This window comes from Hibiscus syriacus, unplaced genomic scaffold (assembly GCF_006381635.1).
Source record: "Hibiscus syriacus cultivar Baekdansim isolate YM2019G1 unplaced genomic scaffold, ASM638163v2 tig00109916_pilon, whole genome shotgun sequence".
Classification (NCBI taxonomy): domain Eukaryota; kingdom Viridiplantae; phylum Streptophyta; class Magnoliopsida; order Malvales; family Malvaceae; genus Hibiscus; species Hibiscus syriacus.
This window is the reverse complement of record NW_024062526.1, coordinates 193,593-219,209: the sequence shown is the minus strand read 5'-3', so window position 1 is coordinate 219,209 and position 25,617 is coordinate 193,593. Positions and strand designations below refer to the sequence as shown.

At 33.6% G+C, this 25,617-nt stretch overlaps 2 protein-coding genes and 1 pseudogene across 2 annotated transcripts; 1 reads left to right on the top strand and 2 right to left on the bottom strand.

The window, feature by feature from the left end:
* Positions 1-694: 694 nt before the first annotated feature.
* LOC120210158 (peptidyl-prolyl cis-trans isomerase CYP38, chloroplastic-like) lies at positions 695-3,780 on the bottom strand. Its single transcript, XM_039208951.1, has 7 exons — positions 3,577-3,780; positions 2,986-3,276; positions 2,667-2,866; positions 1,565-1,800; positions 1,211-1,353; positions 1,019-1,090; positions 695-937 (listed from the first exon to the last, which is right to left on the bottom strand). The coding sequence occupies exons 1-7, from the start codon at positions 3,763-3,765 to the stop codon at positions 710-712; spliced, it is 1,359 nt and encodes a 452-aa protein (XP_039064882.1). The 5' UTR covers positions 3,766-3,780; the 3' UTR covers positions 695-709.
* Positions 3,781-5,853: 2,073 nt separating this feature from the next.
* On the top strand, positions 5,854-9,276 carry LOC120210156. The gene is made up of 7 exons (XM_039208950.1): positions 5,854-6,214; positions 6,307-6,387; positions 6,524-6,700; positions 7,506-7,676; positions 7,817-8,032; positions 8,113-8,201; positions 8,417-9,276. Exons 1-7 carry the CDS (start codon positions 6,130-6,132, stop codon positions 9,122-9,124), a joined length of 1,527 nt encoding a protein of 508 aa, XP_039064881.1. The 5' UTR covers positions 5,854-6,129; the 3' UTR covers positions 9,125-9,276.
* A 1,510-nt stretch (positions 9,277-10,786) lies between these two features.
* LOC120210157 lies at positions 10,787-12,559 on the bottom strand (annotated as a pseudogene).
* Positions 12,560-25,617: the final 13,058 nt, after the last annotated feature.

Below are 25,617 nucleotides of genomic sequence, written 5' to 3'. Positions count from 1 at the left end.
ATTTATTTTTAATGAGATTAAAAATAAATTTATTTGACAGTGAAAATGACACGTTGTCAAGATGTCAACCCCGAAAACGACCGGAGATGGACGAAGTGGTGCCGATACCGGAGGCCATTGATACATCGAAATGTGGGGGAATGATCCCGCATGATCAGCCTCAGTGTTGTTTATGTTTTCGAAAATATCGCAGCCCTTGATAACAGTTGGAGCCTAAAGATGTTTTCAGGGTAGGGTTCCAGTTGAATCAATATTGAATAGGAAAGATGCAAACAATGTAAGATCTGAAAATCCAAAATTTGTGAAGCTTATTGACAAAGAAATGCTCCAGAATATGCGCCAAGTTAAACATACATTTTGTAAAGCTTTTATTTTGTTGGTTTTACTTTTTAGTCCTCCTTTAGTTTCTCTTCATTTTAGATGATGTTAGGGGATTTTAGTCTATACCATGTGACTATACTTACTTGAAAATCGAATCAACTAGACTAAATCCGAGTTCACTCTACCACATTTGATTTAGAAAACTCAAATCCATGCAACCAAAGCATTGCATTTTATTATAATAAAATGAAAATGAGGAACTAATGTACTAATTCAACAAAACAATACATTCGCAGTTCGAAACACTACAAATTCAGCCCAAATTGAATGAACTGAAGCACATGGAAAGTAAACGGACTTATTTTAAATTCAAACTACAAAAAGGGTTTTAACCATCTACCTTGTAACTTGGATTGACCAAGTTTTTCAGGCCAGAAACCACTTGAATTGACTCTATAACATCACCAACCTTCAGGTCAGCCAAAAAGTCCTCATTTTCTGTCACGTAGCCGAACACTGCATATCGACCGTCCAGTATATTAGCGTTGCTTGGCGTTAGTTCACTTTCTTTCAATAGCCAAAATACCTGGCTTGAAGCGGAATTATCCTCAAACTCCTGAAGAAAATAAAGGATGGTCAGAGAAAAGAAACGTAATACCAACATGAGAGGAAGAAACCTAGTTTAATGAATTCTCACATCTCGAGCCATTGCCATGGTTCCGAAAGCATTGAAGGGTAGCTTCGTTTGAGCCTTGTATAGACCAAGCTCCTGTCAGAAACCCAAATTGAGAGCTCACTTTTAAAGTTTTGATTAATAAATGTATGGATTTGATATAACTTTTATTTTGTCCAGCTTGGAACATTAATATGTGAGAATAAGAAAACTGACCTCCAGCGTTGCTCCGTAGAAAGGTGTCTTTTCCCCATCAACCATGATTTCTAACAGTATTGTTCGAGTTTTCTCAGTACTAGGATCAATAAAGCCCTCTGCAGAACCTTCGGGGTCACCGGTTTGAACGACAAATCCATCCGCTGCAGCAAATTCAAGTAGATTTAAAATTTTGAGCATCTTTGTTGTTGATAACATGCACATATATCTATCTCAAATATAGTACAAATGAACCTCATTTCGTTCTTGTTAATGTTATGACTGATAAAAACATCATAATACAATGACCTTCGGAAACTTCGATCCAAAAGACAACAGGAAACTAGGAACAAATACAGTAGATTTCAGTGTTACCTCTCTGAATTTCCATGCCATCATAGAAGCGTCGTTGCACCAAATCAACAAAATTTCCAGCAGTTACCGGAGAGTTATATCCGTCCAGAACTATATGGAATACACACTCCTCTAGGTTTGGATTGTCCTTAACTTTGACCTTCATATCCACAGCTGCTCTCCCCTTCAAAAGAGGCATACTACGATATTCTTCGAGTACTTCAAATGGGAAGCCATCCACCATATCCTCTTCAACACTGCAGAAATGCAATGCCCGAGGAAGATCTCAGCTGCAGTCAATGACAAGATACCTATGAGAACAATTTATTTTAAGAGGCTCAAGTTTTTAAGTCCTTCCCTAATTTCTATGATGAAAATATCATACAGTTTTTAAGGCATTACAAGCAACCGACAGCACCTTGGGAAAACCCTAAAAATCATTAGTGTAGCATTTTTCGCTGACTCAAGCTTTTCACTAGGTGCCAACAGCTGTGGTATGGTTGATACATCTTGTTTGTTATGGTGACTACACAAGCTTGCAGTTGCAGACCTAAACCCATTTGGTAGATTCTTATCTATGTTATTCGGAATTGGGTGTGAGCGTTGGACATGGGTGTCTTTCCATGTATTTTGAGGCTATTTGGAGGGTTAAATTGCATCCCTACATCCATGCTCGAAAATGCATCTAACATGGGTGTCGAACACAGGGGCATCAAGAAAAATGAAGAATAGGACCAACATAGCTTCTTATACCACAGACACAAGTGCAGTGACTATATTTGCCTCCCACAATGAGCAAATGATAAAACCCTACCACAATATGACAGGTCAAACACGGCATTTTGGCGAACTACATATTTGGTAAATATTTTCATTGTCCTTGATAAAATTTGATGCATTTAACTAACAAATTCAAAACATATTAGGCAACATTGAGGGGCTACACATAGAAACATAGATGGGCAAAAACAAATAAACAAGGTTCATTTTTAGTTAACTTTGACGTGCTAGCAGAGATTAAATCACTATAAACTTTTTATCGTCTGATCTTCGCTTGAGGGTGTAAACTAAGCAAAAAAAGCAAACTTACAGCAATAAGTTTTAAAGATTTAATGAGATACTCTCTCCAACGTACTGAAGCAGCTCCTTCTGTTTAGGTGCCACTGCATCTCTATTCCGATCCTCCACAATCTGTTGTAGTTCCTCCATCCCGACTTCGAGCTTGTCGAGCAATTCCATGCCATGGTCCTTCTTTGATTCAGCTAATCCGGATATAATTGAACTTTTCCCTTGCTTGAGTGATCGAGATCCTTGTCTCACATTCTAAATTTTATACAAAAGACAAGCATTGATTATCATGAATAAAACAACCGCTAAGCCTATCACCAGAAGCATACGAAAAATATCCGATTTCAAGTTAGTTTAAAGCAAGGGAGTCCTACTCTCTCGACAGAATCAAGCGCCATGACGCCGGCTATCTTGAGACTCTCTGATATATCTTCAAGTGGCTTTTGTACTTCTCTTATAGCTTTATTGTCAATTGGCAGTGCATATCTCAAGAATGCTCTAGGGTCCTTTATCGGAGGCCCAGAGATTAAAACAGACAAATCGGACAATGCAGGATTAGCTGCATAAGCTATAGGAGACCAATCCAGTGATGGCATCCCACTTATCAACCCAGCAGCCAAAGCAATTGAGATTGCACATTCCTTCAAGGAAAGTGACCTCTTTTTCTGCTAAAAAACCCCGAATTTCGTATCACCATGGTATCAAAAACCAATGAGTCAAATACATCAAATTCATATACATCAAAACAGTATCATCTACTTGCATATTATTTGATCAAATTCTTATAGGATAGAACTGCTTGCTTTTCCCTAAGGAGTCAAATACATCTAATGCTAAACCCCATTTATGTATTAGGGACGTCTCTTTTATTAAAAAAAAAATGCTAAACCCCATGAACGTAGCATCATAAAAGCCATTAAATAACAAATATTGTTTAAAAAAAAGGAAAAAAGAAAAGACCCAACCTGCCCATTTTGAAGCTGAAAGTGAACATTCTTGTGGGAACTGGGTTTGGGCAAGAAGTGCCGATTCCACCAAGAACAACTCTTGTGATCCCTTAGAAAGATTGGAGCTTTGGTGGGTATTCTTGGACTATTCCAATTAGAGGCAGCTAAAGAAGAGTGAGTACTGTTGCAAGAGATGATGGTAGACATATTTACAATGATGAGAAATAACGAATCCGAGAGGAAATAAAAATGGAGAATGAAATCTTTGAAGTTTTGAGAAGGAGAAAAAGATAAGGTTGTTGAGCTTGGACAGCAAATTGTAAATAGAAATTGTTAGATAACTTTGGTACTGTTGGGATATGCTTCTATAATCATCCTCGAGCTCTGGATAAGATTTCTCTCTTTTGGATTTTGGATCTCTCTCTATCTCTCTTTCGTTCAAATTTTTTCTCTTCACTCACTATTAATGAGTTCGATGGAAACAAGCGTACGAGTTGATGCCTATCGCATTCAAGTATTGTAAATAAGAAACATAAAGTATATAAATGATCAATGATCTCTCCACAGTAGGTATTGCTTTCTTAAGTTCTTTTATTAGAGGTTATAAAATGGTGATTATATTATTTATATGTTTTAAACTCTTTATTTTTTGTTAATTAAATATAATATAAGTTAGACGTTATCTATTGATTGAGATATGATAAAATATGATCAGAGAATTTTAAGACTATCACATCCTAATTAGCATGTTAACGTACATCTCATAAGATAATCAAATTTTTAAAAGAAAATAACGGGTTTAGAATATATAAATTTTCTAATGATTATTTTATAACTTTTAATAATTAAGGAATTTAACAAAACAATATTTAATTTGATTTGGTTTATAAATATTTATTGTTTGATTTTAATCGAAATAATCAAATTGAATTAATTTATCAATGATCAAAATAATTATAAATATATTAATTATAAGATAAATTAAAAAAATCAAATTTTAAACTTTTAAATATAAATAAATTACATAAACATAAAAAAGAATAACTTAATATCAAATTAAAGAATAAAAAATATTTTTTCTTAAATATTTTGGATTCGAATATTTATATTTATATATGCAAAATATATATTATCAATAGTTAAAATAATTTTGAATAAATATTATTTTATAATTATTTTAAATTAATAAAAATAATATAAAAGTTAAAAAAAAACAGATCAAGTTATACATGACCTTAAATATTAGAGTTCAATCTCGACATATAATTTAATTAGATCCAAATTTTTTTAATTTAATATCAGACCGATTTTCAAACTTAAATAAATAACCCAAGTTTTGGTGATACGAAGGCCATGAAAAAAAACATATAGGACGTAAGCCGAATCCAGAAATCCTCTCTAGGGAAAATTTAACGTGCGCCAACCTAATATACGGTTAAAAAATGACTCTACTTAAAATGTTATTATATTTTAACATTTTTAATAAAAAATTACCTAAAACGTTATTTTTTTCTATCGAAAATATTATTATTAGGTATTTTATCGGGTTTGTTAATATATCCGGTAAAACACTACTTAAAATATTATTTTTACTACTGAAAATATTAGTATTAGACACTTTATTGAAAATGTTAAAAAATATAAATATTTTAGATAAATTTTTTAACAAAAATATTAAAAAATAATAACATTTCAAATATTTTTTCTTAATCGTCTATTAAAAATATCGTACTACAGAACTTCTTCTCCCTCTCTCTCTCTCTCTCTCCAAATAAAGGAATTTATAAGAAACATTCAAAAAAAAATACTAATTCCACATCTAAGTTTATATCAACACCGAAGCACGTGATAGAAAGCACAAGGTGAATATTTAAAAAACGATAAAATATTTTTGAAAATACTTAAAATTTTAAAAAATATATATTTGAGTATTTTGTGATTCTTTTAAGAATTTTTAAGTTTTTAAATTAATAATTTAAAAAATAATAAATATTTTTTAAAATAATATATTTTTGTTACCCTCCTGATTTTTCAAAATTTTACCTTGACTAATTTAGATTGATCGTGTTACCCACCTAAATTTAATGGGTGAGTCTCTCAATTAATTTTTTTTATATGTACAAAATTAAACTCAAAACTTATTTAAAAGATATCAAACGTTTTACCACGTGAATCAACTAATTGATAAAATAATGTAATTTTCAAAAAAAAATATTCATGTCTCTTACTATTTATTTTTAAATTTTATCATTTAACAATCTCTAATTATCAAATATTTTTTTGAACTGACAATATTCATTATATGGTCTAAGGTTGCCTTTACTTCTTTTTCTGGAACAGAGTTCCTTCTTTTGGTATTTAAACCACTTCCCATAATCACTGCTCTCGTATTTTCTCTTTGAAAAAGGCTTCTACTGATTATTATGTAAACAAAACAATTTTTTTGTGGGCTCTCCTTAATCATATATATATATAATATAAACCACATTTGTTTTTTTTAAACAAAGCTTAAATCTTTGATGCTTCAACAATTTTTCTTCGTTTTCCATGTTAAAGTGAGAAACTTGAGCAATGGTGAGGAAATGGGTTGTTTTCACTCTCATTTTTCTGCTTCTCTTTAATGGATTTTCTTCAGTTTCTGCCACCCCACCTGCAAGTAAGTCTGAAGAAAAGCTTTCACCATTTTTTTCACTGTGTATTTGTTTTAAATTTTGCTTTGGATTAGCTTATGTTTTTTTTTTCTTGCAGAAATTGTAACTTCAGTTGCCTCAAATGTGGTGTCTGTTCTTGTTAAATGGCTATTGTCACTAAAATCAGAACCCAAAGCTGGTAACTTCACTTCAAATTTCCAATAATTTATCCTAATTCCTCTGCTTTTTGGGAATTTTATTCTATCTTTATGTGATCTAAAGCTCTGTGTTTTTCTAGCAAATGGGATTGATGAGACTTGTTTTTTATTTTCCAGCTGTTTCGAGCCGTTCCATGATGAAATTTGAAGGTGGATACACTGTGGAAACAGTTTTTGATGGAAGCAAGCTTGGTATTGAACCATTTTCTGTTGAAGTTTCCCCCAAGGGAGACCTCCTTGTGTTGGATGCTGAAAATAGTAACATTTTCAAGATTTCATTGCCATTGTCTAGGTGTAAGTTTATTCTTGAATAAACTTCTCTTCTGGGGTTTATGATTTGTGTTCACTGCCAAGCCTCACATTCAAATTTCTTTGATTAAAATTGGTAATTTTGGCTCTTTTTGTTGATTTTTTGTTCAATGAGGTACTTAATTTCTTGTAAGGTGTCCATATATTCTTAACTTATTACGTAATCGGGGTTGTGAATGAGTTCGATGTCCCTTTGTTTAGTAGAAGACTACTTTTAAATGGATAGTTACAACTTATGTTGCTTCATCTCTTCATTTTCTTGAAGAATACGTATCCGATACATATAGGTGTGTGACACTCACAATCGAGTTTGAGTAACAAATAGGTAACATCTTTCCTTTTAGATTCAGTCTTTTTCTTTTTGATCTTTTTTATTCAAAGCTGACATTGTCCATTGAACACTTAAACTTATAATTTACGCATATTTCCGATCTTTTATCTTTCTAAGCCTTATGGGAATGTACTTTCACTTTTTAAACAATATTCGAGTAATATTCAGACAGCCTTGAGCTTCTTTATGAAGCTTAAATACTTCGTTGATTTTAACATTGAGTCATTCGAGTTCACTTTGTAGTTTTAATTTTGGGATCATTTAAAGTTTATGGAAGATAGGTGAAGTGTTTTAGACTTTACTTTGTGTTCTTAGATTGTCGAATGCATCGGTTTGCTTTCTGCATTTGATTCTCTCTGATTTCTCTGACCTTGTCTTGTCCATGTTCTTGATGTTTGGTTAATATTCATACTATATACATATATGCTCCATTTACTGATATTGTATGCCAAACTAAAGATAGCAGACCTAAGTTGCTTGCTGGATCATCGGAAGGGTACTCGGGGCATGTAGATGGGAAACCACGAGAAGCTAGAATGAATCATCCGAAAGGGCTAACAGTGGATGACAGTGGAAATATATACATTGCAGACACAATGAATATGGCTATCAGAAAGATCAGTGAATCAGGTGATTCAGACAATGCTCATTGAATTTCTGATAATTAAAGTTAGGTTACGTTGCTCTAAGTTTTGTAGATTCGAGTTCCTTGAAATAAAATGCTATTCTAACATAACGTCTTAGCTGAAATTGTTTACATCTTTATGTAGGGGTTACAACTATTGCTGGAGGAGGAAAATGGAGTCGAGGAGGAGGCCATGTTGATGGTCCGAGTGAAGATGCAAAATTTTCGAATGATTTCGATGTGGTTTACATTGGAAGTAGCTGCACTCTTCTGGTTGTAGATAGAGGAAACCAGGCAATTCGTGAGATCCAACTAAACGATGATGATTGTTCATATCAGAATGATGGCAGTTTTCATTTAGGTATCTCTTTCGAGCCATTCTTGATTCCATTGCTCTTTAAGCTCGTCAAAATCTTTTAAGATATGGGTTGACCATTATAGGTATAGCAGTGCTTGTTGCCGCTGCGTTCTTCGGTTACATGCTCGCCTTGCTACAGCGTAGGGTACAGGCAATGTTCTCTTCCCATGATGTAAGTGACTTGATGTTTTATGCTTTATCTTTTATGCGAATGGATCCGACGTCACAAATCTTCTAATTCCCTCCTCCTCGGATTATAGTGTTTTTTTCTTTCTTTCAAGTGTTGGTATGAATCTTAGGACTTGTTCTGATTCTTTCTTTGTTATGATAAATTTCCGACATTCCAAATTCCACATGATATGACCGAACAAGCCCTGATCTTTGTAGGACTCGAGAACTCCAATAAAGAGAGGAGCAATGATGGCACCTGTGGCGCCATATCATAGGCATCCTAATTCAGTCAGGCCTCCGTTAATTCCCCCCGAAGATGAACCTGAAAAGACAGAAGAGGGCTTCTTCGGTTCAATCGGTAGGCTCATCGTCAACTGTAGTTTATCCGTGGCCGAACTCTTCGGGGGATTATTTTCTGGATTCAGAAGGAAACCTCAGTATTATCAATTTCAACATCCGTACCAGCAACCATCCATGCATCCAAGAGGATGGTCCATGCAGGAAAGTTTTGTCATTCCTGACGAAGATGAACCACCATCCTTAGATACTCGAACTCCGACACCAAAGAGAAGTTACCCATTTCCGACCAAAGACCTGAAAAGGAAACACCAGATCAAGCAAAGCAGGCCTTATTACAATGGATGGGATGTTGATTATCCTCAAGAGCAGCAAATGCAGATGCATCACCATCATCAACAGCAGCAGCCGCAACAGCAGCGTCTGCAGAAGCATTATTCATCGAACCCGCAAACGTATTATGAGAAGAACTGTGAGACAAACGAGATCGTTTTCGGGGCAGTTCAAGAACAGGATGGAAGACGCGAAGCCGTGGTGATAAAGGCGGTAGACTATGGGGATCCGATTTATAGTCATCACAACCTTCGACCTCGTTTGAATTATATGGGCTACTCCCATGGCTATTGACCATGTGGTCTATTATAATCAAATGAAAGTGAAACAAGGATACATTAAAGTTCATATGAATGCAATGAACATGGAGGAGATGTAGGACTGTGGATGATGAAAGTTTTACATTGTTTTTCCTTTTTCATTTAAATTTTGACTTAGGATATGTTCGTTTCACTTAAAGGGATGTAACATATGTTTTCTGTTTGATCTAGAAATCAAGACAACCCTTTGATGTGTCTTTAATGAATTTATTTATTTATTAACACCTTAAAATAAGCTTAATTTAAAGTAAAATATTATTAAATAACTTTTTTAAATTTTTAATATTTTTATTTGATACTTAATTTTATAATACTCATGAATTATTATAAGTTTGTAATATTGTGTAATTAAACAAAATATTGCTCTATTCGTAATGTTTTATATCACTATACAAACGTTAAATTATACAAAAATATAGTAACTTATAATCATTTATGTAATTTAAACACTTATAACTTTCCTTTAAATTTATCTTAATTTAAGTTCCTTAACATTCATAATTCCAAATATTAAGATCTACATTGTATTTATAAGGAAAATAATCTTGATTACCATTAATCTTACTCCATAATTTTTTTATTTAAATAAACTTAATCTTCAATTATACCACTAAAATTTAATTTAATTATAACTAAAATTTGAGTTTATATATAACAATATGAATTATATTTGATGGTCTTGGGAGATGACACTGTCATTTCTCTACAGTCTTTGTTGGACACTTCCTTTCAACTCATGTGGGAATCTTAAACCAAAAAGACACCAGATTTCTATAACATAAATATTCTGTAGAATTATTGCAGACCATGTTTGAGCTAGAATATACCCTAATATTGATTAATAAAATTAAACAATGTTTAAGAAGAGAGTATAATGTATTTATTTGGATCCATAGGCTTTATACGAATGAGCATTTGTTTGTTCCTTCCTTTTTCTGCTCACTCTTTGACTCACAGATTTGTAGCCAAGTGTAATCACTTCCTCAAACTTGCTGCAATTTAGACTCATCACATAAATAATTTAATCCATAATTAGATCTGACCATGATATTGGTGTCATTCATATCATGTCTAAAAATATTCTATGGTTATTTAAATTTTAACATATTGTATTTTAATGGTGATGTTTAGCACCTAAAAGTATCAGTAATAAAACCTCAAATTTTAAATAGGATGAGAATTGATTAGATTTAATGCAGGGGGGTGATTTCAACAAGGGTCACATGGGAACTGGGGAGAACAAAAATGACCCACAAATTAGCTTGCATGCAACTGCTACAAGCCAAGACTTTGAACTAACAGGCTGATCACAAGATTTAAATTTAAAAAGGAAATGGATATATAATATCTCTTTATGCTTATATCATTTTATTCTGCAGAATTATGATTTCCAGAATTTATAAGAGATCAGCCTACCTATGAATTGAAACTAGTCAATATTAGACTTAGAAGATTAAATAACATCTATGTTGTTTGCAGTTCACTGTCCTAAACATATATTTGTGTTTGGGACTTATGTTCGATATATATTTTAGATACGAATATGAAGATCCAAACGAACTAATCCGAACATAAGTTTACTTGGACCATGTACAAGAATTAACATGTGCAATTAACAAAAATCATGGAAACTATATGTATGAAATATCTTCTGTTACAGAAATATGACAACATGAGTTTCAGTAGTACAAATGGCCTTTTTCTTGCTACACGAATTCTATTCCTCTCGTTCCATTCAAGTTCTACAACAAAAGCAAATGGCTATGGTGATTGGTGAGTAATTTTTTAAGTATAAGATTTCAGAACAGAAAACATGTGGTATAAGAGCTAAGGTAAAGCACAATAAGCTTTGATCTGATCAATTGTGTAAGGATATTACATTAACCTTTCATTGTTCTTGTGATTTTCAGCCATGGTAGGTCTGAGTAAAGAGAAGATGGCATACCAAGTTGAGCATCCGAAGAACTCGAGAATTGGCCTTTCTTAGACCAAAGCCAGATCTTTGAAACCGAAAAGCTTTCCCCTTTACTCATACTACTAATCTTCTTCTCTTCGACATCTCTTTCGGCCAATGAATTCCCATCCTGTTCCAAGTCTCTTGATAGCTTAATACCATTGCCCTAGTGCTGGCCGCCGTGTCGATCATTCGAGAGGGTAACCCTCGGATCTGAATTGCCTAGCACATACTGATATGAACCCATTGAGAAACACCTCCTTGCATCCAAGTTGCTGCTACTGGTTTCAACCCTAGCCTCATCTGGTTCACCACTTAGCCTTCTGAATTTGCCTAGCCTAACAGGCAAAACCCCTTTGTCCACAACAATTTCTTCCATCTACACTGTTTTCTGACTAGGAGTGTATCCATTTTCACCATGACCAGCACACAATTAATCTTCCCTAATGTCATCAAAATCAAAGACTGGATTCTCAATTGAGAACTCAGGAGTGAAAAGGGTGGCTATACACAGAGGGCATGTTGAATTCGACAACAACCAAGTGTCAATGCAGTTTATATGAAAAGCATGGCTATTGTCTTTCTCAGAGAACTCACATAAACAAACGGCACAGTCAAAGGGCTCCTTGGGACCAACCATTTCTTTGTAATGAAAAACAGGTAAAACATCAATGAAAGCTTGATCTAAGCCGGAATCATGGAGGTGCAACAGCTGTTGTAGCTGTCTTCGTAAAGCATCAGAGGTAAACATTTCAGGGTATCTATTATTATATTAAGAAGATGGAGATGAAGATGGATGTTTTATAAGGAAACTAACAAGCAGATGGAGGAGGCCAGAGATGAAAAACAGAACAGCCAATATCACTATAATGAAAAGAACAGCAGGACTAATTCTAGTACCAGACGATGATGATGATGATGATGATGAAGGGTTTGAATCTCTATGAAAATCTGTAGGAGTTAAAGGAGATGGAGGAAGAGGAGGTGGATATTGAAAGTAACCATCTTTTTGCTTGATTTGTTGGTGATGATGATGATGATGAACCCAAGACATCTTCAAATGGTTATGTCCCAAAAATCCATAACTCTGCAACACCAAAACAAAGCCTAAAATAAAACTCAAACCCACCTCATATTTCAAGCCTCAAAACAAAACCTCTCCTTTTCACCAGCACAAGAACACCATATTCTCCACAAATTTCCTTTTCTTGCTTTATATCCTCCACAAGCAAAACCCTTTCTTTTCAACAGTCCGTGAAACTAACATAAAAAAGGGTCTTTGGAATTTACCCCTCAAGGAGACCTTAAAATGGAAGAAAGGAGAGGAGAGTGAATAAGGGGAATCTAATCCCAGTATTTATCAAAACCCAATGTTAAAAAAACACACACTTGAATTTTTGTTTGTCTTTTGTTTTTCTCTCTTTTAAAAGGTGAGTCCTCCCCTCTGCTCCGCTTCCCTTTCTAGTTATTAGTGTAACCGAGGAAAAGACAGCAGTAGGAGAGAGTGGCAGAACAGCGGCTGTAATTTTCCAAGCGAGAGGTGTTAAAAGTTTAGTGTAAATTACATTCATATTCGTATCTCACCTATTTCCATATTTTTGTTTTAGGACTTAACTATAAAATAAATATCTAAATAATATTTTTAATAAATGTTTAAATTTTTTTAATCATTTGAGTGTTTAACGTTACAAAATATTATTATTTTAAGTATTTAGACTGTAATTATCGTTAAATTTCTTTGTTAAGTGACATATGTCACGTTTGGATAATTTCGAATTTTTTAAAAATTAAAAATATTAGTTTATTTATAAAAAACTTACTTTCTCTTAAATTACAAAAAAATCTCAAATCCCTAAAAATTTTAAATCTTTAATCTTAACCCACTAACGTCGTCCTTACTAGCCATGACCACTGCCACGAGCGTAGTCTCTGTCATCTTACGAGTCATATATCATCATAGTTGTCATCGATTGACCATTAGAATTATATGTGGTCGCGATTTTTAGCGTAAGATTCGCAGGATATAAACATCGATTGATCGCGATTTCATAGGATCATTGACATCTGGGGAAGTGAGATCGGGTGAAGCTTCATCGACTGCAAAGGACGGCAGATGGCGGGCGACGTAAGCTTAAGGTTGAAATAATGGTTTTCAAAGCTTGGGGTTTTTTTTAAATATTTCGGAATTTGTGCTTTTTTAATATAATTTATTTTAGATAAATCGATTTCAATATACTCAAAGAAAAGCAGCAAGTTGCCACAACAATCCGGGTACCCAAACAAATACTCAACTCACAGACCCCATTCTGTACAAATATAAAAATTTACACGATCCTCCCTATTGATATCCTTATAATTTTATTTTTTTTAATTTTAAATAAATTTTTTAAAATTATCAGAATTGCATAATTTAACAACAGATACAGTTTGGGCACCAAAAGTTATAACATTTGTAACTTAGACACCTAGATGATTAAAAAAAAGTTTAATCACCTATTTACAAAAAAAAAAGTATAATTTGGATACTTATTTTATAATTAAGTCTTGTTTAGTCACTTAATTACATTTTATGATAAAATTATATCTAACATTACATTTTTTTTTATTTTCATCACTAAATATAACAGAAATGATACCATATGGTATAATAATAGTTTCGGTTTTAAATTTATATATTTTAATAATTAGATCTTTATTTAAAATAATTTATCAAATTTAATCATCATTTTAAATATTTGAACCAAACTCCAAGTTTTCCAATTTCTCACCCTCTTTCTCAATTTTCTAATGCAAGATCAAGCAAGGACAAAACGTGACACCAATAAGAAATTAAGGAGATAACAGCCACATCGATTTCCAGTGACATCTTACGTTCGTCTACCGTCATTTTCATCTACAAAAATGCCATAATTAAGCACATAACAGCCACATCGGCCACCAGTCACGTCTTACGTTCGTCCAACGCCATTTTCATCTACGAAAATGTCATCTTCCCCCCCCCCCAAAAAAATAAAAAAAAATCAGAGGTTCTATCAGACATTTTTACCCAAAAATCATCCCCAACTATTAAATATTTATCTGTCATGCACCTATCGCCCTAATTTTACCGATCTAACATCCTTTTTGACAGTATGGAAAAAAGGTGTAGATCACCATTATGACAGTATGGCAAAAAGGCGCGGATCACCATCGGTTCCTTCCTGGGGTTCGTCCAAGTTGGCGCCACGTAGAGGTAAAGCGCAGATCACTATCCACGCCTTCTTGGGGTTCTGAAAATCGGCGAAGGCACGAATCACCATTTGCACCTTCTAAAATTGCCCCCAATCGTCTGCCTTAATTACTCATCCCCCTCCCTTATAATTACCCCCTCATACAACCCTCAAATCAAACCAAAACAAAAATAATCTCTTCTTATCACTAATTCTAACGAAGCTCAAGTAGGTTCTGTTATTATTCTTATAAGGTAAAATTATTGTTATTATATAATAATCAATAAATAGTTGTATTTTACTGCCTAAATTTTTTATGTTTTGCAGTTATAAAATGGAAGACAAATTGTTGTGTTTTGATGGGAATCATATTGCGAGTCATTTTTCTGATACATTAACAATTTATTTAATTTCTATTAGTTTTATTATTGTGTTATAATAATTATTGTGAATATTTTATTTATTTATTTATTAGTATTAGTTTATATTTTAATTTGTATACTATTTATTTAATTAGGGGAATGGTCGTATATTAGACCCATTTATTCGTAATGTTAAGTTAGAGATACCAAGTTGTGTCTGACCGTATTTAGTGGAGGCTGAATTCGGTTACATATCTAGATATGAAAGACATTGCAATCTTATTTCTACACTGGTTGAGAGGTGGAGACCAGAGACACACACATTCTATTTTCCATGTGGGGAGTGTACGATTACACTAGAGGATGTTTCCATACATATAGGGTTGTCGGTAGATGGGGATGTCATTTCGGGTGTGGTAGATGGTGATCGTCATTCGTTGTATGAGGAGTATCTTGGAGGTATCCCGCCTGATTTCAATAGTGGTCGAATACTGTTATCGTGGTTGGCGACATATGTTGAATATTTGAGTAAAGACTATTTTGAGGAACGGTCTAAAAGAGTTGTCCGAGCTTGCATATTACAACTAATATGAGGGATCTTGATGCCCGATAAATCTCGCAACCAAGTTCATTATATGTGGTTGTGTTACCTTGCCATTTTTGAGTTATCGAGTCATTTAGTTGGGGATTTGTAGTTTTGGTATCCCTGTATAGAGAAATGTTCTGAGCAACTGATTTATCAAAAAAATGCTATCAGCGGATGTCTCCTACTTTTGCATTAATGGGTGTGATATCGTATGCCTTTTTTATGTCTAGCGGTGAATAACCTCGTTAGTCTTCTCGTTATTGCTGAGGTAATTTCAATACTGAGTTCGTATATAAATAATTTTTTGAGTATGTAATAAATATATTTCTACACTGATTAGGTGGTTATGTATAAGGAAAGATCAACGTGATATACGAAGAAATTTGACTACTCATTGATCAAAAAGCTAGTATATGAGTATGTATTTAAATTTTGTTATCTACCTTTAATTATCGTTATATAATTAAAATATTATTTTGAAAAGAATTATATATATTTGTTGTAGTTTCAATGGACTCCTTATGCTACTAACGAAATGAGGTATTGTATCCCACCTAATATGAGTGATCTACTAGATGTATGGATGGCGGTGATCCCTCTGATATGTTATGCTACTAATTGCGTGCTCCGACAATTTGGTTTCGTACAATCTATTCTAGAAGCATCTATGAATCTCGATAATTTGCGAAACATCGATAGACGGGAAAAAAAAGAAGTCAACTGGGTGATAAAACACAGCGAGTGGGTGATGACGTGGGATGATCGACGTGGGTACATTTCCCGTAGGGAGCTTATTTATGTGGATCAGTATTCGATTATGTATGACTACTACTAGTGGTTCAATATGAACGGTAAGTCATTCCTACTTTCCGATGAAGCAGGAGCCAAGAGCATTCATCAACGTTAAGAAATATGTCCACCTTCACAGCCACGTCGTCCCCTAACTCGTGGATGGAGAGCAAGCACTTCTGGTTCATCTTCAGTTACAACACCGAAACCATCACAACAACCACCGTATACTCCAGGTTATATTCTACAGCAATTCTAGATGGGGATATAGCTATTTCATATGGCTCCATGACTATTTCAGACGCCACGCCTCCATTTTAGATGCCACCACAGCAGGTTTTGATACCATCACTGCATGGTTTTATGACCCCTCTAGGTGGATATTACAATTCCATACTTGTAGATGCAGCGTGGGCTTCATATGCTACTCATTTGGCGGGTGATGAGCCACCACAGACTCAGACACCTTCGACCCAATTTTCACATTCATCGATGTCTATGTTTTCACAGTTTTCTATGAGCGGTGGGATAGTTAGTCATACACCTCCAAGGTACCTATTTTGTGGAGGTTGTACATCATTGTATGTCCCTAATAAAAAAATGTATATGCTAATGTTGCTGATGATTATGATGATGAGAGTGGGGAGGAATAACAAGTTATACAAAGAAATCCTCATCGAAATAGACAGCCACCTCCCTGTGGAACACATTCGATACGCAAACATCGATAGACTTGTTTAGTTTGTAATGTTTTTATTTAGTTTTCTTTATTTAACAGAAAATGTAATATTTTTATATAATAACGGGTTTTTATTTATTTTGTGTCTATTAATTAATTTGTTGAATTTTTTTATTATTTAGTTTGTTCAATTTTTGTACTTAATATTCACTTGAGTAACCCATTAATTGAACGTAAACGAAAATGGAATAACACAAACTGATATTTCAAGAAAAAAAACAATTTCATCGGCACATCATTACGTGATGATGAAAGAGATAGAAATTGTTTTCCTATTATGACCTAGGTTTCTACAATGCCCACATCTTTTGTTTTCTTTGGATGTCTATCGAATATATATATCATAGTAAATTCAAGTGGATTTTGGACAACCTGTTTTCCTTAATAAGGATGGATATGGTACAATCGGAAGTCAATTCTGAACCTCATATGGGTCTTTCTCATTACCTATGGCGGGAATATAAATTCATATACCTTAAATACTTCTAAAAGTCGGTATACATGATACATAAAATGGTTAAAGTCTTGAAGAGTATAAGAGCAAGCTTCTATGACATGAGAGCATGGATACTTCATAGATTGAAAAAAACCCACTGTCACACCACCTGTCTTGTAGATTAACTCTGAACGAGTTAGCTTCAATCCCTTGAAGAGCTCATCGCATTTTTGTGATACAAAATAATTCATGGGTTCAAGAGAAGTTGGTTACATACTATATTTGAAGCATCAATTCTTTTTTGTAGATCTGCAACTAATCTTGGGTGATAAACATGACCGTTTTGCATCCAAGTTTGAGCTTGTCCACCGAGCTTGGCAAAAAGTGCTCCCAAATAAAAATACGTCATTTTAACCACAATTGTAACTGGTAAATGGTGTACCCACTTTAAGGTCGAATTGATAGCCTCAGCCAAGTTAGTCGTCATGTGTCCATATCGATAACCACCATCATATGCAGTTGTCTGTATTTCTTTGTTGATGAGGTTGATCTAATTGTATCCTTGCTCATTTTTCCCTCGTAATTCTTGAAGCATAGACCCAAACGTCTAAGGTAGAAGTTCGTAACCTAAGCGATTTATATAGTACTTACTGTTAAGTTACCATAAAAATGAAAATTCTACAGAAATAAAATTAAGAAATGTGACATACCCATGCACACAAGTAATTGACATTCATCATTCTTCTTGAACTTTCCATGATAGTTCACGATAATATGTCGGATACAATATCGATGTTGGACATAGGGTGGTTGCCATAATGGACCCAAAGAGTCTATTGATGCTTTGATCTCAGCTCCGCAATCTGAAATGAAACAGATTTTTTCCCTCGTGACAACATGTAAGCGTAAGTTTTTTAGGAAAAAAAACCCAAGAATTTGTATCTTCTCCTTCAACAAGGGCAAAAGCAACTGAAAGAATATTGTGATTACCATCTTGAACAAATGCCAATAGTATAACTTGCTTGTATTTTCCATACAAGAATGTCCCATCAATCTAGATCACGGGCTTGCAGTATTTCATAGCATTAATGCACCGTGGGTAAGTCTAAAACAGCAGGTAGAATTGATATTGATTGTGAAACACTTGGTCATTGTTGTATGCATGGCAAGTTTCGAATTCAACTATTGTCTCAGGATTCAATCTGCACACTACCCTAAACCAACTTGGTAGTTCGTTGTAGGATGAATCTCATTCACCTTGCAGTTTTTTAAAGGTATTCTACTTTACATTTCATGCTTTCCTGTAGGAGACGGCACACCCATATTGATATTGTATAGCTAAAATTAACACAACAATAGCTATATGGGAGCTTGCTTTGACCATGGGCATGATGGTTTAGCAGATAATGTCAGAGTCCAAGTTGGGATGGTCCTTGTTGATCCTTCTAACACAATATGTATGAGAACCTTTTTATATTGTTAGTTCTCATATGTTATTTTTCCTCTTCCTTTTTGATACATACTTTTTTATGGTGGATCTATCGACTCTAGAGTGAACAAAATTACGAATGTTGTAATTCTTAATAGCAATCATTGCTTCTTCTTTCGATGGAAACTCTATTATGATATATAATTCACCATCATTGACTGATGAGTTAAGTCCATAGTCATCAACATTAGGCATATATGCAAATTTTGGACCGTACATTGCACCATAGTCAGCTTTATACATGCATGTTGGAGGTTCGATGTTTACCGTAGTTGTGGGAATTTCATCTACATCATCATCATCGGAGTTCATGTTAAGTTGTGGTGATTCTGGCTCAACGAATAGTCCAGTCTCAGTACCATCTGTACTTGGCTCACGAAGAGGTTTTTCTGGTGAAGATGAGGGTTCATCTGCGATGCCAATATTTAGGTTGAACAAGCTGGTAGTTGAATGTCTTCCCCTTGAACTTGAAGGTATTATGTCATACAGGTTTCGGACTAAGTGTTGTGTCGCAAGCATCTCGACATTGAGGTCGAAGAAGCTCGCAGGTGAATGTCTCCCCCTAGAACTTGAAGGCATCGTGTCTATCGTGAAACTTGATCATCTTGTTGAGCCAACCCATAGTGGGAGCATAATGACATATCACGAACCGTAGACACTTTAACAAATGTTGTATACATCTGTGTATCGACATCTGAATTTTGGTTATGAGAATAAACCATCATAGCAACATTGTCATCGTTGGAGAGTTTGAACGTTGTATAAGTCAACAGAACAAATGTTGTTGAAAATCTGTATTGAAGTGAGGAAAATCTTCTAATACTTTCAACATGAACCTTCCTAGAAATTTTAGTGATCAACTCCTCAAGATTGATGTTTCTCTTGAAGGATATTGATTTGATGCAAAGATAACGCTTATTTCATCTTCCCTAATTTCTCCATCATAGTAAACAACGGTTGAAATACTTCTCATTTTTTAGAGTTTGAAAGTTTAAAAGATTGAGAGTCTTATATCTGCAAAAATAATAGATTAAATATGCCTAATTAAATAAATAATATACGAACTTAAAAATAAACTAATGCTAAAACATTTAATAAAATTCACAGTAAATTTAATAACACAATTTAACATTGTTACTGCCTCGGGAAAATGTCTCGAGATTTGATCTCGCCTTCCATTTTATACCCGCACAAAATAAAACAAAATCAGTAGTACAAAAAATTTAATCCAACAATTAAATTTAAAATGAAAATAATATAATAAAAAATTGATTTTACCTTTTAAGAACTATAATAAAATCTATTTAGTTTGATAGAGAAAAATTATAGAAGAAAGAATATGAAATTAAATTTTGCTATGGTTTTATGTTTGTTAACGATGTTATTTATAGGGGAGGGGTAAGTGATTCACAAGGTTCGGGTAATGATGGAGTACCCAATAATTCAAGAAAATAATCATCCACGCCTTCGCCGCGTGTCAGAACCCCAAGAATGTGTAGATGGTGATCTACGATTTACCCCTACGTGGCACCAGCTCGGATGAACCCCAATAAGGCGCGAATAATGATCCGCACATTTTTGCCACACTGTCACAAAAGGTGTTAGATCGATAAAATTAGGGTGATAGGTATCTGACAGATAATAATTAAATGGTTAGGTATTTTTGGATAAAAAGGATGACACGCGTCATTTTTGCATCAAAATAATTCCTTAATCCCAAAAGAAATATAAAGAAAATATAGCAAGTGAAAAGTAAGGGTCGATCCCACAAAGACTATGTTGTATCTGATTTAATTATCTTATTTTGTTTTGAACAATCGAGTTTGGATAGGGATGAAATTCAAGATTAAAATAAAATATAAAAATATAAAAATAAAGATGAGATAAGAATAAGATAAAATAGGGGGTTTTGAAAAACTGATTGAAAATAAGATAAACACAAATAATAAATAGAATAAAATAGTAATTTGAGTTTGAAAAGAAGACTTATTATGAAAAGTAACCTCGAGTTTTCAGCTTTGACTCAGTTTCCTCGGATCATTGAAATATATCTTTACTTCAGGATTCATGTCGATTACTTGTCTACAAGGACAAATCCTTGTGATTATGCTTTGTATACCGAATACCCAAGTGCAATCTTTAATATCGGTTTGTAAATTGATCTAAGCAACAATAATGTTGTAGATCTAAAAACGTTGAGGCTCGAAAAGCTGTTGACTCAGATTATTTTGTTTCAACAATAAATGATTCCGATCTCAGTTTCCTCTTAGCAAACAATTTTGCTAAGTGTGTTCCCAGGAAGTCGAATGTGCTTCAATAAGTCGATCATTCCTCTCACATTAACCATAACATTCATACTAACGTCGACTTTTGGTTTTGAAAATTGTTTTGATTTGAAAATAAGCCCAAAAACCAGAGAGAGATATTCGAAGCGATTTAAGTGTCTTACAATTCTCATGTTTGGAATTGAGCCATCGCTTTAGCCTTCGGCTTAAAAGAAAATTAGCTAAGCATATCAAAAGTCATACTTAGCATATTTAAAAACAAAACTTAAAATAAATAAATAAAAATTTGGAGAAAAAAATAAAAGAGAGAATTTTATAAAGCTATAGAGAAGAAAATGAGTAAATTCTTAGTTGTTGAGAGATATGTTTTTAGGGTTACCCTGAGAGGTATTTATAGCCTTCAAAATCCTAAAAAAAGGTAAAGATAAATCCTAAATTAAATAAATAAATCCTAATTAAAATACTTAAAATTATTTAAAGTAAAATACCTAAAACAAAGATAAGATAGAATATAATATTTAAAAAATATATCCTAAAACGTGAGTTTAATTCAAATATGGATTGCAGAAACGTGCAACTAATTCATTCGTTCTTCTAGAAGCGCTGACTGGACCTTCTAGAAGGTGCTGAAGTCATCACCACGTCAGATGTTTCATGTCCAAAGTCATGCCCACTAATCCAACTTTGATTCCAAAAATTAAAAAATTGCAGAATTCCGTCTTTTTAGTGCAATTTTTAATCAAAACGAATAAATAAGCCAAAAAACCAATGATTAATGAGTAATTTAAAAGCAAAATATTAACCAAATAAAACACTTATCAAATTCCCCCTCACTTATTCAATGCTTGTCCTCAAGCATTCATCAATTAACACATCAAAATCACAAGTTGCCATCTTCAACTTCAATTTATTTCTCAAACTTCAAATTGAACTAAGTCCATGTCAATTATTGAATTCAAGGTACAATCAAGCAAAGACACAACTAAGAAAATTTAAAGCAAGCAAGATATCTCAATTAATTACCAACTTCAGTGAAACATGACTCAATACCTCACAAAGTTTCACACATATCCGCTCAAAGTGTTTGGGGTAAATGAAATCGCTCAAACCGAAACTAACCAAAATATTACCATAGTCTTGAAATCCAATCAAGTCTCCACTACTAAAAATTAACATAATGCAATAATCAATGGGTCTTTAAACAAGGTGTAACAGGGCTTAGGTTAGTGTAGGGAAAAGGCCATGATGATCAGTTTAAGCACCAAGACAAGAGATTAAAACAATTAGGAACAATCCATGAACTAACATGAAGCACAATGAAAAATAAAACAAGGAAAAAGAATAGATAAAAGGCAATTGAAACAATCAATTTTTTCTTATTTTTTTTTTTCATTTGAACAAAGTGTCTATCTTTTTTTTATCTTTTTTTTTTTATGTTGTTCAAAACAGTGAACAATTTTTTTCATTTCCTTTTTTTCGTGGAACAAGAGTGATACAAGATCTCAATTCTCGGCAAGGGTGTGAAAAGAGAGGAAAAATAAATAAATAAAAAGCTTCAGATTTAATTATGAGGTGTAAAACAAAAAAAGGGAAATTTGCTCAAATGTGGTTCACTAGTGGATATATAAATTGGTAGGTTTTTTTTGGGAAAAGTGGGTTTATACTAGGTGCCCCTATCCATTAAAACACTACGTTCAACACGTAGTATCGATATGCATTGTGATTACAAGTTCTAGAATATCCTAATTAATTCGGCACACTCAAATCAAACAATTAGCAAGAAAGAAAGTGTATGCTCGTTAGGCTCGAATCTCACAAGAAAAGTTTATATGCACTGAGTCGAGTTCATCTCTATCAACAAAAGCATGAAATAACTATACTCAACAAAAAATTCACCAGCTATACCAATCACCATCATGCAAATTAAAATCGATCAAAACATGGTCACAATCCAAAAGGAAGCAAGAGTATAAAGTGGAGTTCAAGAATAGCAATCAATGATCCCAACACATCAATATCAAAATAACTCAATTTCAAACAATCAAATAAGTAAGTGAAAAATTTGACATGCTTATCATTCCCCCTCACTTAATCCGTTTTGTCCTAAAACGTATATCAAATTTAAAAACAAAGAGAGGAAAAAATGAATACTCCCCAATATACTGACGATTACGGCCACAACCACAACAAGATGAACTGTTGTAGAGTAAAATGTCCGATCGAGAAGCCACAAGAAGATATATTAAAATTTTCTACAAGAAAAAAAGAAGAAAAGAATAGATCATTCCAAGATTTTATTCTAAAGTAAGTATACTCAAGAAAAGAACTCAATCAAGCTTTATCATTTTCTCTTTTTTTTTTCTTTTTTTCACTGTTAGAAGAAAAATTGTACTGTTGTTTTTTTAAAACAAAAAATTGTGCAGCTATTTTTTTTACATTGCACTATTTGAATATGTTGTGTATTTTTCTGCACTGTTCGAACCAAATCAGTTTTTTCTGCACTGTTCTGTTCGAATTTTTCTGCATAGGTCGAACAAAGTCTGTTTTTTTTCACTGTCTGAATAGTGTATTTTGAAATTCTATTTCTTCTTTTTTCGAATGATTCTTCCTTTGTTTGTTTCCACACAATCTCTTCACACCTTGGGGTCGGGTTTTCGCCATTTTTTCGCTTTCGGTTCAAACAATTCTTGATTCTATCTTGCTTAAAATTTAAGTTGGAATAACAAGGTATCTAAAAAAGAAAAGAAAAACACAAACAAATCAGAAAAATTAAATTGAAAAGAAAATTAAAAATTGAACAAACAAAAAGTAAAAAAAAAATAATGGGTTGTGGGATGCATAGGCTATGACATGTGTCTCTTTTCCTATTTTTTGACCGAGAACAACTCCAACGCTAGTATCTGTTGCGTCACACATAAGTTCAAAGGGGTAATTCCAATCTGGGTGCTAAACAATTCGGGTTGAAATAAGTTTTTCCTTTAATGAATCGAAAGGTGCCTTGCATTTTGAATCAAAATCAAAGTCTTGATCCTTTTGGAGAAGCTTGCATAAAGGTTGTTGTTGAAAACATTTTTTGATATTTCGATATAACAAATTAAGTTAAATGAAATTTAAGATTTTACAAATGATTTTGCAATTTATATTCGACTCAATCGAATATCAAATTATTACTCCAAGTCTTTGAAGATCAATTTTAATCCTTACTAAATGTGTAAAATTGTGATTTGTACTTAAACTATTTTTTGAAACAATTTTCACAAAGTATTTTGAACCAAAATCAAGCCTTAAATCAATTTTTCAAAGGCATGCACCGATGCATCAATACCATGCATCGATGCATCAATGAATAAATTGAAACATCGAATGCATTTCATGCACCGATGCACTCTTCATGCATCGATGCACTCTGATTTAATTAAAACATCGAATGCATTTGATGCATCGATGCACAAGCCATGCATCGATGCACCAGGCTATTTTTCAAACATCGAATGCACTTCATGCATCGATGCACTCATAGTGCACCGATGCACTAGGAGTCCAACGGTCAAAATATTTGAAATTTTACACTGATGCATCGATGCATAATGGTCATGCATCGATGCATGAGACGCTCCCACCCAGAAAATTAATTGTTTTCACACAATAACGGCTCTATTGACTTCACTAATTATCACCAACGTTTAGAATTGATTCAAGGAGTATTTAAACAAGTTTGGAAGACATTGATCAACAACAAGAAACATCAAGCAACTAGAATCAAGAGAGAATCAAAGAGAAAGCATCAAACCTCAAGTTTGAGTATTTCAAACCTATTTTTCATTCAATATTCATTTTGCTTTCAAGAACACTTTTGTGCTCAATTGTATTCATTCTTGATTGTTATTTTCTTTGTTCTAGAATTGTGCAAACAATCTACCTTGTGAGGATTTCCTTGTAAGTTTGCAAATTTGTATTGTTCTCTTTGGGAGAGAGTTTTTCTCAAGAATTTGGGGTATAATTCTTGAGGGTTTGTAAGGTTACTCTTTGTCCTCAAAAGAAAGACAAATTAGTGAATTTGTGGAAAATCCTTAGTGTGGATAGCTAAGGTAGTGGACGTAGACTTTGGTTGAGAAAGTTGAACTACTCTAAATCGCTATGCAAATCTTTTCAATTCTCTGCAAAAGCTTCCACCGAAATTTTAATTGCCAATTCACCCCCTTTTGGCCGATTCTGTCGATCGATTAACTCAACAATTGGTATCAGAGCTTCACTCATTTGAAGGTTTAATTGCCTCTTGAGTCGATTCGGGAAGAGTTACATCGATTATCAAGTCATCAATGGCCTCCGCTTCAAATTTCGACTCCGGTCTCGGTTCGATGCCCGCCAACAAGCCTCCTTTCTTCAATGGAGCTAACTATGCCTATTGGAAGAATAGGATGATGTAATTTATTCAAGCAAGTGACATGGGAGCATGGAATACCGTAGAAGAAGGATACATCAAACCTCTCACTCATCCAAGGTTGTGGAGTGAATGAGAGACAAGAATGTTCCAGCTCAACTCCAAAGCCATCCATTTTATTTTTTGTGCTCTTAGACCAGATGAATACGGAAGAGTTTCATTATGTACAACCGCCAA

Bases quoted from the DNA above. Each gene is read 5' to 3' on its own strand.
- LOC120210158 (XM_039208951.1), bottom strand. From the start codon at position 3,765: ATGTCTACCATCATCTCTTGCAACAGTACTCACTCTTCTTTAGCTGCC. The intron at 1,091-1,210 runs GTCAGTTTTCTT...GGTTTCTGACAG, and splicing joins TCTACGGAGCAACGCTGGAG to GAGCTTGGTCTATACAAGGC. The intron at 938-1,018 runs GTGAGAATTCAT...TATTTTCTTCAG, and splicing joins CCATGGCAATGGCTCGAGAT to GAGTTTGAGGATAATTCCGC.
- LOC120210156 (XM_039208950.1), top strand. From the start codon at position 6,130: ATGGTGAGGAAATGGGTTGTTTTCACTCTCATTTTTCTGCTTCTCTTT. The intron at 6,215-6,306 runs GTAAGTCTGAAG...TTTTTCTTGCAG, and splicing joins TTCTGCCACCCCACCTGCAA to AAATTGTAACTTCAGTTGCC. The intron at 6,701-7,505 runs GTAAGTTTATTC...GCCAAACTAAAG, and splicing joins TTCATTGCCATTGTCTAGGT to ATAGCAGACCTAAGTTGCTT.